This window comes from Haliotis rufescens, unplaced genomic scaffold (genome assembly GCF_023055435.1).
Source record: "Haliotis rufescens isolate VD_foot unplaced genomic scaffold, xgHalRufe1.0.p SCAF_17, whole genome shotgun sequence".
Classification (NCBI taxonomy): domain Eukaryota; kingdom Metazoa; phylum Mollusca; class Gastropoda; order Lepetellida; family Haliotidae; genus Haliotis; species Haliotis rufescens.
Window position 1 is genome coordinate 6534634 of NW_025963857.1, and position 16272 is coordinate 6550905.

The window sequence follows — 16272 nt, forward strand, 5'->3', positions numbered from 1 at the left end:
CAATTAGTCCTCTAAATTACTAATCTTGTAAATCTTAGGCACGTGTCACACATGCTATAACAGATGCTGCAATACTCCGTAACAAATTTAATTGACAACCACGTGACCTACTATGTGACATATGTCAATAATGTACCTCCCTTTGATGAGTATATAACCCTATAAAGTCAGCGTCTGACACAACGTCAGTCCTCAACGTCAACAACATGCACCTCCTCGTCGTCGCCGCAGTCCTACTCTCCGCCGTCTTGACGGTCGTCTACAGTCAGACAGGCGGCGCCTTCGGTGGTGGTCTTGGTGGATATCTTGGAATTAGTGAGTGTGAATCTGTTCTTACCTTATATCAATGGATAACTTTAGGTGTCATCTTATATACGTTGACAAGTCCTTTTGCAGATGCCACGTCAGTTCTCAAGGCTCTGAACGTACAATAGTTCCTACTTTCAGATATTATTGAATATTTTCCTAATTATTTTCCAGCCAACAGTTCATGCTGCCAACAGGTGCTGGATCATCTGAATGATGACCTTGCCGCTGAGATGGAGAAGGTGCCAATGGACACTTTCCTCATCGGGCGATACTACCAGATTGACCAGAGACTTAGGGAGTTTTGTAGCCGGTACCTCAACAGAGGTAGGCAAAGTCTTTTTAAAGGATATGTTTTCTGGTGTTCACGTTTTTGAATTTTCATTTACCTTGAGCATACCTCCCTAAAAGGGGGCAGATTTGCGATAGGGGCCGTTTGAACTTCATTCGGTTTGCTATATTACTTTCACCTAACAGAAATGAAAAACTTTCTTCATTAAATTGGGATCTTCAATTCCACTGCATTTTTCTCAAATTATTTGGTGATGTTTCATAAATTCTACACTTATAAGCTTCATCATATCAAATCATATGTATATGTCCTTGCAACGTCGGCACAATTTTTTAACGTACGTGTGTATTTCAATAATTCGAATAGATTACTTTTATTATTTTCGTGTCATGTGTAGGGTCTCTAACATATTCATATCATTTTCAGAAACATGAGAGCTCCTTCCTGACGAATGTTTATGCGGTGTGGGGACCAGTGTGTGAGCCTGTTTGTAATAAAGTCGAAATATCAACCTTAGGTGGTCTGTTGTTGTTATCTATATGTTTATAACAAACCCTTTATAACATACCTTTATAACATGCCGATCGTAGGTTCGGCCCTCGCATATCATCATCACTCTTTGTTTGTCAGCGCCATTTTTCAGTTCGAGGATATGACCAAATGGCAAATGGTTTCGACCTGCGTCACATTCCTCACACTCCGTGATACTGAAATACTGTGTACAGCGGCGTTAAAATCAATACTCTGGACTGGTAATGTAAAAAAGAAAATTCAATTATCACCACCAAAACCACCACCCCACCACCGCTATTCTACTCCCCACCCCCAGCTGTGATATGAAATTTTGCGCCCGCCCCCTTTCGTTTTCATTTTTTCATGCCCCCCTCACTCTCAACGCGCCCTACCCCTTTAACTCTCCCACTACCCCCGAACCCACTTTCTCACCAAGTCACCCACCCACTAACCGATACTTTCAGAACAAACAAGATAAATGGATTTGAAACACATGCAACTTACCAATTCATTTAAACGTCTCCTATAATTTGACCTTCGTATTGATTCCACTGTTGTGTGTTAGATTGTTTAACTCTGCACTCAGCAATAGTCCAGCTGTATTACGGCGGTTTATAGATAATCGAGTCTGGACCTAACAATCGAGTGATCATCCACGTACGACGTAAGATGACACGCAATCAAACAAGTCAACAATATCGCAGGGCTTGTAACACAAGTATTAGCAACAAATGCGTATATAGTCATAGCCGGTAACATGTTACTTTAGAGTGAGTGAGTGAGTTGGGTTTAACGCCGCTTTTAACAGTATTCCAGTTATATTCCGGCGTGTCAGCTTAATGTGGGAGGAAAGCCCGAGGTGATGCAGGTCTTAGACGTTTACCACTTTGGTGAAACCCTCGAGCACGGGTATGGTGCTGACGAACCTAGAAACATAATCGGTGCAAACCGGGATTCGAACCCACAATCATAGGTTTCTGGCATGCCCAAGGGACGCAACTAAGCACAGCGATTAGACGGCTGGGCCACCCGCGCCCCCTGTTACTTTAGAAAAGGATCGTGTAGTGACCATATATCTTGTTGCTAATTTTGGTGTTACATTTCCCCGTGGCTAAAAGCAGAGTCCATTCTACGATTCTGATGAAATCATAAGCATATGTTTATGAATAACTTCTCATTTCCCCAGGGTTACGTGTTTTATTCACATAAAAAAGTATTTCTTTGTAAATGAAAATTGAAACACGACTTGATGGAACCGCGAGGTTGCTGTATCTTTGATGAATCTTTTAGGTAAAATAAAACACGTAACATAGATATACAGGATCGCCTTCGTGGTGTTGTGGATATCGCGTCCGGCCGAAGAGCGGAAGTCTTCAGTACGATCCACGGTCGCGTCATTGCAAGAGACGTTAAAAGATGGTACTTTTTGTTTCCCTGCCTCGACATTAAGGGGCTAAAACAAGGACTGGTCAGCTGGGAGTAATACTGTGTCCGAGTGGGATATCCATGCTAAACTGCGGCATGGTATCTCAGTGAGCTAGCACTACAGAACCGGTGTCAGTCCGGATTAGTACGAGAAGCCACACACACACACACACACACACACACACACGCACGCACGCACGCACGCACGCACGCACGCACGCACGCACACACACACACATACACACACACACACACACACACGTACAGGCGAGCTATGTCGCTATGAGTTCTATGGGATTGATCGTCCTCACGAGAAGTTGTGGTACTAAATTCTAAAGGTGCTCAGAAAACTTCAGTATGGGATATGGGAAACAACTGTCGCTTGATTGAAAATTATGCTGAACTACACAGGTTTGTATTAGAACATTTACTGCCTATCTAAAATCAGCTATGAAACATGAAATAGAGTTAGAGTTAAATCGCATGTCTTCTGACCTCACAGAGACGCTAAAAATTGACAAGCATTAATGTATTGCGTACTGTAGACGTTTTATTTCCTTAGGTATTAAGGAGGTAATATTCTGTTAAAAATTAATACATCAATTGAAATATAAATTGTTTGATAGGCATTACTTAGGAGTTGCGAATGACAAAGTAGAAACAATTTATGGATTAACCTTCTATGTTTACCATATATAGAGTAAATATGCAGTACAGATAATAAACAAGATGTTGTCCATAAATTGTCTCTACTTTGTCAATTGAAAAGTAGGTCAGCAATCAAATTTTCTGAAAAAGTTTTAATGTTAACTAATTAAAGCTAGTATTTCCTTACAAATAATTAAACTAAAAAAATACAAAAAAAATAACTGTGAACAACCCTGCAGGGTGGTGTCTATGGTGGGGAATCGATCCATGCTCTAATGCGAGAGGTGTATTATACTGGTCATGTGTACTTAGAAATAGAAGAGTTAGCTCCCTTTAATCTCGCGTGAGTTGAATCCATGGAGATAACAACATGGCGGATGGTGTAAATAATCAAACCAGCGGAACACGATTGGAATAATGACTGTGTAAAGGTGCATCTTCGTAGGGATTTCTTTCCATATTTATTTTCCTGTATGATATGGTTTGTTATTGTGTCATTCGTGAGATTGCCAAACTGCCTAAAGATGTAGATGTTCTTAATCGTCCATGACATAGCCCCTGTTGGCCAAATTGTCACCATGTCAAATGTCAACATTAAAATTAATTAGGTGATTCCTGCTCAGCTATGTTATTTCAGTCATTTACCCTTACTTCTAGTTATGTGTAACCTAATCATCAAACCAGAAAGTTTAGTCATTTGAATAAAGCAATTGAAATATTTACTTAGATCTATACATAAGCCTGCAAGTTGTGTTGCTGAAGTGAAGTGAGAATGAGATCAGTTCACAGTAGATGATGTCTAGCATAAAGTTATGATTTGTTATTGACACATTTTTTCAAGGAAGGCCTTCTTTTGTAAAGATATCTATGTTTTTCTAAGTCTTTACATGGATAGATCTCAATCAGGACCGTTTACTAGCCAAATAGTGATAACATACAGCAATACCCCCCCCCAAAGAAAAAAATAATGTTTGAAATTCTACTTGCCCTTACAATATCTTTAACATAAAGTGATAACAAATTGTGTCTGAGCTAATGGGCTGGTGCTAATTTCTATAACTGATTAATATCTATCCACAAATTTGTCATCTGTCAACTTCTAAGTAATGCCTAGCAAACAATTAATATATCTATACATCGTTGATATCCAGTGTATTGTATCTTCATTCTGTTATGACAGATACTGTGAAATAAATATTCTGCTTGCATTTGTATGGTATTTTATTTAACCCCAAACTGAATATCAAACTACAGTAGAACATGGATATAACAAACATGAATAGAGCGAACAAACGGATACAACAAACTGTTAAAAAATCCCTGATTTATCTCCTATATGTTATCATATAAAATTTACGTACATAACAAACTCTCTACAGCGAACTAATGGATATAGCGAACTGATATCTGATCCCCGACAAGCCCATCAACCACTAATTAGTGACGTGTATAGCGAACTGAGAATCACACTCAGTGTTAAGTGTCACTGACAATTGGCTGTACGCAATCAGACGCGATTCAACACAATCGTGGCGAATCAACACAATCACTGGTGACGATTCAACCTTGTTAAACTTGCATTATGTTAATCTTACCTGTCCATGTAATTGGACTAATCTAGTCTGTAAAACAAACAAATTTTATTCCATAATGTTTACATTAATAATTTCAGTGATATTGGAATATATCATTCTGATAAAATAATAATTTCAGATTCTGACCATTGCATTAAAAATTTTTGAAGTTGTATAATTTGGTACTTTTTAACTGAATCATCGGTAGATGCGGGACGAAATATGTATAAACGTGTATGTGTATTGTGTTTTGTTTTAGCCAAGATGGCGGACGTTTCCAAGCGAAAACGTATATATAACGAACAACGTTTATAACAAACTGATTTCTCCGGTCCCTTGTAGTTCGTTATACATGTTCTACTGTAAAAAGAAGTTCCATAAAGAGGGTGCAGCAACCTCGCCAGTGACATCCATCCAGTGACATTTCAACAAACTACTCCTTCCAAATACTTAGGAACTGTTCATTACGTCAATACTTAGGAAGGAGCTTGTACACTTTCCTTACAAATATGGCAGAAGGTATCCGGTATTCTGTATTATGAAGGAGCAGTATAATTTGATTAGATGTCTAATTTTAACATCATGTCATTTTTCAATCCGGCCACATAAATGAAGCCAATTTGCAACTGGGGCCACTGCACTGAAGCCCAAGTCTAGTAAAATTCTCTTCAGTCATTCTGAACAGTTTATTTAAAAATCCTAAAGTGTTGAAAAATAAACTGTCCCCCATTTTTGAAAATTTTGAGAAAATGTAAAAATTGGTTCTTAATGTGGCCTTTGTCAATATTCTTGCAGTGTGTATGTATTTATCATTTATTAATATACTTGTACTTGGCATGAAATATTGTTTACTCGCTTGAACCATATGGCTAATAAATATTAATATTTCATGCAAAATGGTATATTTTGTCCTGAAACTTTAACAAAGTCCTTTTCATTTTAGAACTTATCTTTGGTTTGGAGTTAGCTCCAACCATTGACGTAACGATGGAAGTCCACAAACTGAGAAACACCACCATGAACCCCCATGATCTGACAGCTGGGAATGATGATCCAAGTGATTCCAAAGATGTCTCGGCACTTGAAATTCTTGTTCAGCGTCGCACTGCAGAAGAAAGGAGGAAGGCTCAACATCACTGGACACTGTTGCGTAATTCTGTCAAGCACACCGTAGAGGCAGTTGCTCATGCAGACATCAGAGAAATTGTCATCTCACATGGAATTCATCATGAGAGGAAGCTAAACCACACACAACCTCTACAGAATGTCATCTTTATAAGCCCTAGGAAGGTCTGATATTGCTTGATTTTCATGAATGTAAAAGGATTTCGGTTTCATAAGTGCCTAAGAAAATAAATGCATCAATTTTTCATTCAACCACCCTTGACTATACTTAGTCCTCACTCATATAATTCAGTGGTGTGTTTACTGCAATTAATAATTTTCAGTCTCAACAGGCGAATGTTTGGTTAGTAGACTTTTCTTCACAGTTAGTTTCTAGGAATGTGATACTTTTGTTGTTGGTTTTATAACCTGCATACATGTAGTAAGAAACTCTCAGATACAAGATCGTCCATTGCAATTATACATTGTACTTCATATATGGGTTATCATTTGTTTAAAGACAACAATATTGTGAATAAATGAATATCCAGATACTTATATTTAATAGATAGATGAGTTCCAATGCCAGATTCCACCTCCCATATCACTTGCATTTGCTACAAACAAAATGGCGGCGCCCAGTGAAGGCGATCTGATAGATAATCAAGATCTATGTTGTAATAAAACGGGTCTTTCTTCATGAAGTGCATCAAATCACATGAGCACCTTGATTGAAACCATGAAAAAATTAGGCCCAGAAGTTTACGAAGAGGATGTTGATTTTTTTACACGATTTGGATTATGCATTGACTCGTTAGACCAGCCAAAAAACTCCATAATTCCAGCCAAGTTGGGAAGGGTGGAAACAGGACTTTATAGTCAGTTAACTCCCTTGCCTTGGGATGATGCCATTCATATTCGAGCACGATTTCATTTTGTAAACTGTTCGGTTCGTGCAATCAAATGTTACTGTTTAAGTCCTGTCATGCTGAAATGTACAAGTTTCTCGGAGCATGAGTTTTATGCCTCTATATAATGTATATTTTTCAGTTCTTTATCAGCATATTAATGTACTCCACCTGACCAAAATAGTGACCAACCATGGGGCAAAAGTATTTACCTGTGCTCTAAACAAATCATTAATCATGTATTCATGTCAAAACTACAAGTTTATAGAAGTTGATATGTGATAAATCAGTCACATCCTGGTGCTTAGTATTTTGAGTATAATTGATTATCTTTATAATCACAGGAATATCTGACGACAGATGGGAAAGTATTTAACGTTTTTATGGAGGATGGAAGAAAGAAGACGACAGTTATCCCAGAGGAGCCGATGAACAGAGTGGTCTACTCCACGCACACCGACCAGTACGTGGGCTGGCTGCAAGATGAGGAAATGCTTTATGTGAGTAGGATGAACAAATCAATCACATGTTCCTCATTTTTACAGGTTTTGTTACAAAAGGAAGGAAGAAAGTGTAAAAGAAAAATGACAACAGATGTATTAAAACAAGAGGGAGGCAGCTGTTCTGAAGAAAGAATCAGACACTTTTTGAAACGTTGGCATTGCATTATTACTTAACTCTGAGTTTCCCACATTTTGTTGATTTACAGAACAGATGATATGTAAAAGAGAAAGAATTATTTGCAGAATTTCTGCATTTTTATTTTGTTGACAAGGTCTTCAATTAAGGTGTTGAAATGACAGCCGAGATGTTATCCCCTTGTCTTCCTATTATGATGGGGTCTCCAACCAGACTATTTGAGGCCTACTTAATGACGGGGCGGTCGGGTAGCCTAATGGTTAAAGCACTCGTTCGTCACGCCGAAGACCCAGTTCAATTCCCGACATGGGTATAATGTGTGAAGCCCATTTCTGGTGTTCCCAGTCGTGATATTGCTGGAATATTGCTAAAAGCGGCGAAAAACCATACTTACTCACCCATACTTTATGACAAGATTGCAAATGATTGATCTTTTTCTTGTTCAGCTGCTTGATGTGGACTTTGAGATAATATCCCAGGCACGATGCCCTGGGAACATCCTCCTCGGAACCTACAACCAGAACACAGGGGAGATGGTGACGCTGGGGTCCCGCTTCCTGCAGGTCAGTGTCAGGTAGTCAAACACAGTCATACGGAGACACACAGTTAAACACAGTCATACATCTGCCACTGTCAAATACGGAGACACACAGTCAAACACAGTCATACATCATCACATACGGAGACACACAGTTATAACACTGCCATACATGGTCACATATGGAGACACACAGTCATACATGGTCATATACAGAGACACACAGTCACACAGAGGCACACAGTCACATACGGAGACACAGTCATACAAAGTCACATATGGAGACACAGTCATACATAGTCACATACAGAGACCCACAGTCAAACACAGTCATACATAGTCACATACAGAGACCCACAGTCAAACACAGTCATACATAGTCACATACAGAGACCCACAGTCAAACACAGTCATACATAGTCACATACAGAGACCCACAGTCAAACACAGTCATACATAGTCACATACAGAGACCCACAGTCAAACACAGTCATACATGGTCACATACAGAGACAGTCATACAGTCACATATGGAGACACAGTCATACATAGTCACATACAGAGACCCACAGTCAAACACAGTCATACATAGTCACATACAGAGACCCACAGTCAAATACAGTCATACATAGTCACATACAGAGACCCACAGTCAAACACAGTCATACATGGTCACATACAGAGACACAGTCATACAGTCACAAATGGAGACACAGTCATACATAGTCACATACAGAGACCCACAGTCAAACACAGTCATACATAGTCACATACAGAGACCCACAGTCAGACACAGTCATACATAGTCACATACAGAGACCCACAGTCAAACACAGCCATACATAGACACATACAGAGACACAGTCATACACAGTCATACATAGTCACATATGGAGACGCAGTCATACATAGTCACATACAGAGACCCACAGTCAAACACAGTCATACATAGTCACACAAAGAGACACACAGTCAAACACAGCCATTGCTTCATTGATATATAAATATTAATCAATGATCTATTAAACGATGTTGACATCAATGATAGCTAGACAGAGCAACCCTTGTTGATGTCATCATCATCATTAGCATCCTGCACATGCCTTCACAGAGTTGGTCATTCCGATACGGAGCCCGGCACCTTATCCCCCGATTGACGACCAGGACAGACTTTGGGGATGACAACATGTTTTCTATGATCGTCTTGGAGGAGACAGCCAGTCACACTCAGAGAGCTTTCCTTGCCTGTGGCCTCGGTGTTGTGGTCAGTAAAGGCTTGTCATTTATTTATTCACCCAGCCAACAATATACTCTTAAAGATAATTAATAGATTTTAATTAACTAGGTTGTGTTTGAATTATTTTTTCAGGGATTTTGTTTTGTTTTGGAGGTTATTTATCATTTTTCCTTAAAGTTTTTTATATATGATATATACTTGTTTTATGGTAAATTTTGAAGTTGTATGTATTCTGATTTGAAAATATTTATTACTCTTATCAGTACCCCCATGGGGATCCCGGATGGGAATATCTCCCCAGCAACCTTTGCTAGTCGTATGTGCAACTTATTGGATTGGGTTGTGACGCTCAGTGGCAGTGGGTCGTCATACCCTGCCTCAATATTTACAGGCTGCCTTCATAGTGCTGAAATATTGCTGAATGTGTCATTGAACAAAAAACCAAGAAGAAAAACCAATCTCTGAATAGATGAGTTATTAAAATGCCCTGTTCTCATAACTTGATAGTCTTGATAGAATTTGAAGAGCTCATAAAATGATCCCTCGTCTTCTTCACCCCCCTCCTCAGGTGTACAACTTGTATGAGGGCAAGATGCTGGCACATCGCAAGGAACTCCACCGACGGACCATCACTGCCATGACTTTCTTCAATCCTCTCAAATATCTCGTCACCGGAGCACAGGATGGCTCAAGTAGGACTGCCAAACTGGACGCTTTACTCTGTGACAACCCTCAATCTTACTAGTAGCAGTTCCATTTGTTGTATTTGACGTAGTAACGTGAATATCACGTCCATTGTACATTGGTCTATATGAGGTTCACCAGGGCCCACTTGCACAAAGTGATCTTAGTGCTAAGATGATCGTAACTCCCATACTTCAGCATAGGCTTACAATAGTCTTAGCGCTAAGATCGCTTTGTGCAAGTGGGCCCAGGTCTTAGGACTGTATCACATTTTCCGAGAATTCAGAAATGATCACCCACCATTAGACCACAGAACACAAAACAATTTACTCTAAATATGATGATTGACGACAATGTGCACATAATGGCGAAAAAGTACACTGAAATTTATTAAAACAAGGAAACCTGAAATTAATGATCTTCAGATTTAGTTTATGTATGTCACTTTGTTTCAGTCAAAATCTGGGACAATGACTGGCATGTGGTGATGGTGTTTGTGGGTCACCGGCGCCTGGTGAACCAACTTACCGTGTACCCCCACGGACCCTCCATCATCTCCGCCAGCCTGGACTGTACCATCCGGGTGTGGAACATGGAGACCTGTGACGAAGTAGACAGGTGCGTGGTGACGTCACACACGGAGCTCAGACCACAGTATTGGTGGATGGACATAGAGCCCGCTGGGGATTCTGGATTAGAAAAGGTCTCCAGTATCCCATGCTGGTAGTACTGTGGAGATTCTGGGTTAGAATAGATCCCCAGCATCCCATGCTGGTGGTACTGTGGTGATTCTGGATTAGAATAGATCCCCAGTATCCTATGCTGGTGATACTGTGGGGATTCTGGATTAGAATAGGTCCCCAGTATCCTATGCTGGTGGTCCTGTGGGGATTCTGGATTAGAATAGATCCCCAGCATCCCATGCTGGTGGTACTGTGGGGATTCTGGGTTAGAATAGGTCCCCAGTATCCTATGCTGGTGGTCCTGTGGGGATTCTGGATTAGAATAGATCCCCAGCATCCCATGCTGGTGGTACTGTGGGGATTCTGGATTACAATAGGTCCCCAGTATCCTATGCTGGTGGTACTGTGGTGATTCTGGATTACAATAGGTCCCCAGTATCCTATGCTGGTGGTACTATGGTGATTCTGGATTACAATAGGTCTCCAGTATCCTATGCTGGTGGTACTGTGGGGATTCTGGGTTAGAATAGATCCCCAGCATCCTATGCTGGTGGTACTATGGGGATTCTGGATTACAATAGGTCTCCAGTATCCTATGCTGGTGGTACTGTGGTGATTCTGGATTAGAATAGGTCCCCAGTATCCTATGCTGGTGGTACTATGGTGATTCTGGATTACAATAGGTCTCCAGTATCCTATGCTGGTGGTACTGTGGGGATTCTGGGTTAGAATAGATCCCCAGCATCCTATGCTGGTGGTACTATGGGGATTCTGGATTACAATAGGTCTCCAGTATCCTATGCTGGTGGTACTGTGGTGATTCTGGATTAGAATAGGTCCCCAGTATCCTATGCTGGTGGTACTATGGGGATTCTGGATTAGAATAGGTCCCCAGTATCCTATGCTGGTGATACTGTGGTGATTCTGGATTAGAATAGGTCCCGAGTATCCTATGCTGGTGGTACTATGGTGATTCTGGATTAGAATAGGTCCCCAGTATCCTATGCTTGTGGTACTGTGGTGATTCTGGATTACAATAGGTCCCCAGTATCCTATGCTGGTGGTACTGTGGTGATTCTGGATTACAATAGGTCCCCAGTATCCTATGCTGGTGGTACTGTGGTGATTCTGGATTACAATAGGTCTCCAGTATCCTATGCTGGTGGTACTGTGGTGATTCTGGGTTAGAATAGGTCCCCAGTATCCTATGCTGGTGGTACTGTGGTGATTCTGGGTTAGAATAGGTCCCCAGTATCCTATGCTGGTGGTACTGTGGGGATTCTGGGTTAGAATAGGTCCTGAGTATCCTATGCTGGTGGTACTGTGGGGATTCTGGGTTAGAATAGGTCCCGAGCATCCCATGCTAGTCGTAGGAGGTATCAGACCACCTGTGTGGTGGAAACGGTAGAGCGTCCACCCGGAGAGTGGAAGGTCCAGGGTTTGCTCCGCAGCCGCGTAATACCAAAAGATGTTATTCTGGCTGGCGCTCAGCATTATTTGGCTAAAACAAAGACTGGTCGGCTTGGAGTCAGTATACTGTGTCTGAGTGGGGTATTTATGTTAAACTGCGGCATGGTATCTCAGTGGGCAAGCACTATAAAATCGGCAGTCTGGCCTAGTACAAGCAGCCACACGTGCATGCACGTCGCTATATAAGTGCAAAAATCTTGGACGCAATGTTAAACCCCATTTCACCTCACCTCACCTTTGTTAGAATCTGTTAGGCCCTTACTAGAATCTGTAGAAATAGATCTATAGAGGACAACCTTGGTATAAAATGGGGTTACACAGGTCAAGCATGACGTGGTCACCTAAACATTGCTGTTGTGGCAATACAGTCCATTGGTCAGCTCTATACCTGAGTCCTGTGTTCCAGAATTGCAATGAGCGAGCCAGCAGAGGGCCTGGGGACAAGTATGCAGTACGACATCTTCCATACATTTGCTGGCAAGAAGGTCGACCTTTGGAGGATTCAACACCTGTATCAGATGCACACGGCTGTTGGGTAAATCACACATCCTACACCCACAGGGACAACCTGGACTTGTTAAGCATCTTCAGTGCCACGAAATGCATGTATTTTGTATTGTGTGTTATTCATGCTTTTCAATTAGCTCATGGGCTCAAAATTGGAAAGAGAAATGTTTCAAGAATCTTAGCACCAAGGTCTAAGAGTGGAACCCAGTGCCCTGTTCCAGGGAGGGATGGAGGGAGAGCGAGGGGGGGGGGGGGAGAGGGGGAGGGAGCGAGAGATGGAGGGAGAAAGAGAGGGGGAGGGAGAAGGCAAGGGGGAGATAGGGAGGGAGGGAGGAACAAGGAGAAATACTACTATTCCCAAGCATACTAACATATATGTAAAATTGCGCACAACGGATTAAATAATTGTCAAGCGGTATAACTCTGTAATGTCATATACTGAATTGACTAAAAAATATTAAAAAAATAAAAAAATATATAATTGTCAAGCGTGTTAGAACATTTCATCAATTGATTTACGAAGAGTATAACATCCATGTTCACATCTGAATAGTGTGATAAATTTCTCAGTTGAAGATAAGTTTAAGAAATCTGTAATACATTCATTTATAGCGTTCATAACATCAGAACATGTGTCATAATACATGTTACGATCAATTAAAAAGTGGACCTCAGTCTCTATACACTACACTCATGACCCTCTGACCCTCTCTCAGTTATCTTGCTGTCATGCTTCAAGTGCGTCATCTTTTCCCAGTCATCGGGTGATGAGCATCAAGATGACCACACATCCCAACTTCGTCATGCGAGCTGTGCTGATGTGTCGAGACTCCAGCATCCGTATCGTGTCGCCACCATCGGGCAACGTCCTCACCACCATGATGATGGATCCTGGGAAGAGCATCATCGATGCTGCCTATGCCATAGAACAAGGTGACCATTATAAATAACGTATAGCAACAAGGCGGATCCAGTATTTTTAAAAGGGAGAGGTCCAAAATATCATAAGCCTCTCTGCCTTCAACATACTACTGCCTACAACATACTACTGCCTACTACATACTACTGCCTACAACATACTACTGCCTACAACATACCACTGCCTACAACATACCACTGCCTACAACATACCACTGCCTACAACATACTACCGCCTACAACATACTTCTGCCTACAACATACTTCTGCCTACAACATACTACTGCCTACAACATACTACCGCCTACAACATACTTCTGCCTACAACATACTACTGCCTACAACATACTACTGCCTACAACATACTACCGCCTACAACATACTTCTGCCTACAACATACTTCTGCCTACAACATACTACTGCCTACAACATACTACTGCCTACAACATACAACATATAATATCTGGTTTTCAAAAGGGGAGTCCAAACCCCCTGGGCCTTCCTCTTGATCCGCCTATGAGCAACATAGCAGCATTTAGTTTTTGTTCTGGTGGGTTTTTTTCATGGAATTCATGTTTTATCAAACAGCTTGCACTGACCACTGTCTTAAAGCTAGTTATAGTACAATTGTCTGACTATTTTAGGTTTGTTGTCATGTTCAACTTTTAATATGATGATTATTTTACATTGTCATATTGTATTAAACTGTATAGGGACAATTTGGACCAATCCTTTGTTTAGATAGTGATTTTGAGTGTACTTACACTAGTCTGTAACACAGAGTCCCACACTGCCACATTGCTGGAATACTGCTAAGTCTGAAATAAAAATTGGTTCTCAGGCAATGGCTTTTGGAAAAATAGTTTGGGTGGCCTTTTCTATTATTTTTGGGGATCAGGTGGTCAGACTCGCTGACTTGGTTGATGCATGTCATCGTATCCCAAATGCGTGTATCGATGCTCATGATGACAATCACTGGATTGTCTGGTCCAGACTTGATTATATACAGACTGCTGTCATATGGCTGGAATATTGCTAGTGCAGCATTAAACAACAAACAAACAAAAAATATTGTTTATATAAATGTCAGTGAAGTTATGTATGTCTAATCAGGTCACACCCACTCACCATTATTTACAGCCACCATGATCAGATTGACTCTATTGATGCCTTGAAATGAACCTTAGTCAGAAAAGAAAATTCAGTCATGATATTAGGTATTGCTTTAATTGAACCACTAAAAATTGTATCATATATTTCACATTTCCGTTTACCGTGGCAAAACTAGCACGCAAACTCCCTCTACTGCCATGATCATAACACAAGATGTGTAGTAAGCAGTGCATATGTAAAGGGAAGTAACTGTGGTATTTATATCATGTTATTTTTAGTATTGCAGCATTTCACTGCCAAAGTTACGTATTCAAGACTATTTACAGATTTATTTATTTTCAAAATGGAAATAAAAATCAGACATGTCATGGACTTTATGTTCATACGATGGTGTCTGAGAACCAAGACTTTTTTCGGCCTTATAGCAGAATAAAACCATACTCCCCTCCTTCCATCCCCCCTTCTTCCCCCTCCCTCTCTACCCTCCCTGACTCGCTCACTCACTCACTCACTCACTCACTCACTCACTCACTCACTCACTCACTCACTCACCATCCTCCCTCCCTCTCAGTAGCAGTAAGTAAAGTGTTACTAAATCTTCCTTTGACAAGGTTTGACATTTGTTACAGAGATGCTGTTCACTGTCCTCGGTAATGGCGACATCATCAAGTGCCGCACCAACACGAACCCATGCAGTCTGGTGGCCCGATGGAAGTGTCAAAATGCTAACGGTGAGGCTCGGCATGAGTGACGCTGCCCCAGTACTGTTGCCTGCACACACAGACATAACATCACTTTGTACAGAGGGTGGAATGACATGTCCATGCACCCCTACATTGCCACTGACACACAAACTACTTCTAAATTATCTCCGACTTGATAACCCAACAGGCCTTTCAACAAATTTTGTTTGATTTTACACAAAATGTTTGGTTTAAGTATTTGTGGTTGACCAGGACCAATATTCTAGTGTATAACCAGCAACTGTACTGAGATAGATTTGTGTCCCGAACAAGAATACTTGTACACATGTTATATAGATCATTAGTACCCGCAGTACCAGCAGTGAGCATTAGGATAGTTCAGTTCATACTCAGGTTTTCTGTTCAATTCAACATGTACATATCATTCCACCCTTAAAAGGTTTGTATGTTCCCAGAATATATGTCACAAATATGTATGTTGCATTTGTTATCTATGGGTATACTGGCTGATCTTTATAGAAATCTCTGAAGTGAATTTTACAAGAATGCTGTTAAAAATGTCAAAATAGATAGTACAGTAAGACCTGTTACAGCATCAGCTCAATCCCTTTCTTCAAATGGAAAAACAAGCTGATGAAAAAATCAAATAGTGATATATTTTTAAGGTGAAATAGTGATGTTTCTAAAGGTGAAATAGTGATGTTTCTAACGATGAAATAGTGATGTTTCTAAAGGTGAAATAGTGATGTTTCTAAAGGTGAAATAGTGATGTTTCTAAATGTGAAATAGTGATGTTTCTAAATGTGAAATAGTAATGTTTCTAAAGGTGAAATAGTGATGTTTCTAAAGGAGAAATAGTGATGTTTCTAAAGGTGAAATAGTGATGTTTCTAAAGGTGAAATAGTAATGTGTCTAAATGTGAAATAGTGATGTTTCTAAATGTGAAATAGTGATGTTTCTAAAGGTGAAATAGTGATGTTTCTAAAGGTGAAATAGTAATGTTTCCAAA

At 40.5% G+C, this 16272-nt stretch overlaps 1 protein-coding gene across 2 annotated transcripts in view; it reads left to right on the top strand.

Moving 5' to 3' along the window:
- Positions 1 to 3527: 3527 nt before the first annotated feature.
- LOC124140646 (WD repeat-containing protein 97-like) overlaps positions 3528 to 16272 on the top strand; it is a 56398-nt gene continuing 43653 nt past the window's right edge. For both annotated transcript variants that reach the window (XM_046508444.2, XM_048397462.1), the window contains exons 1-10: positions 3528 to 3615; positions 5702 to 6048; positions 7115 to 7270; positions 7856 to 7972; positions 9059 to 9211; positions 9753 to 9876; positions 10324 to 10486; positions 12428 to 12556; positions 13286 to 13461; positions 15189 to 15290. In XM_046508444.2, coding sequence (XP_046364400.2) covers positions 5746 to 6048; positions 7115 to 7270; positions 7856 to 7972; positions 9059 to 9211; positions 9753 to 9876; positions 10324 to 10486; positions 12428 to 12556; positions 13286 to 13461; positions 15189 to 15290 — 1423 coding nt within the window. In that variant the 5' untranslated portion in view covers positions 3528 to 3615; positions 5702 to 5745. The remainder of the gene's footprint in view (positions 3616 to 5701; positions 6049 to 7114; positions 7271 to 7855; positions 7973 to 9058; positions 9212 to 9752; positions 9877 to 10323; positions 10487 to 12427; positions 12557 to 13285; positions 13462 to 15188; positions 15291 to 16272) is intronic.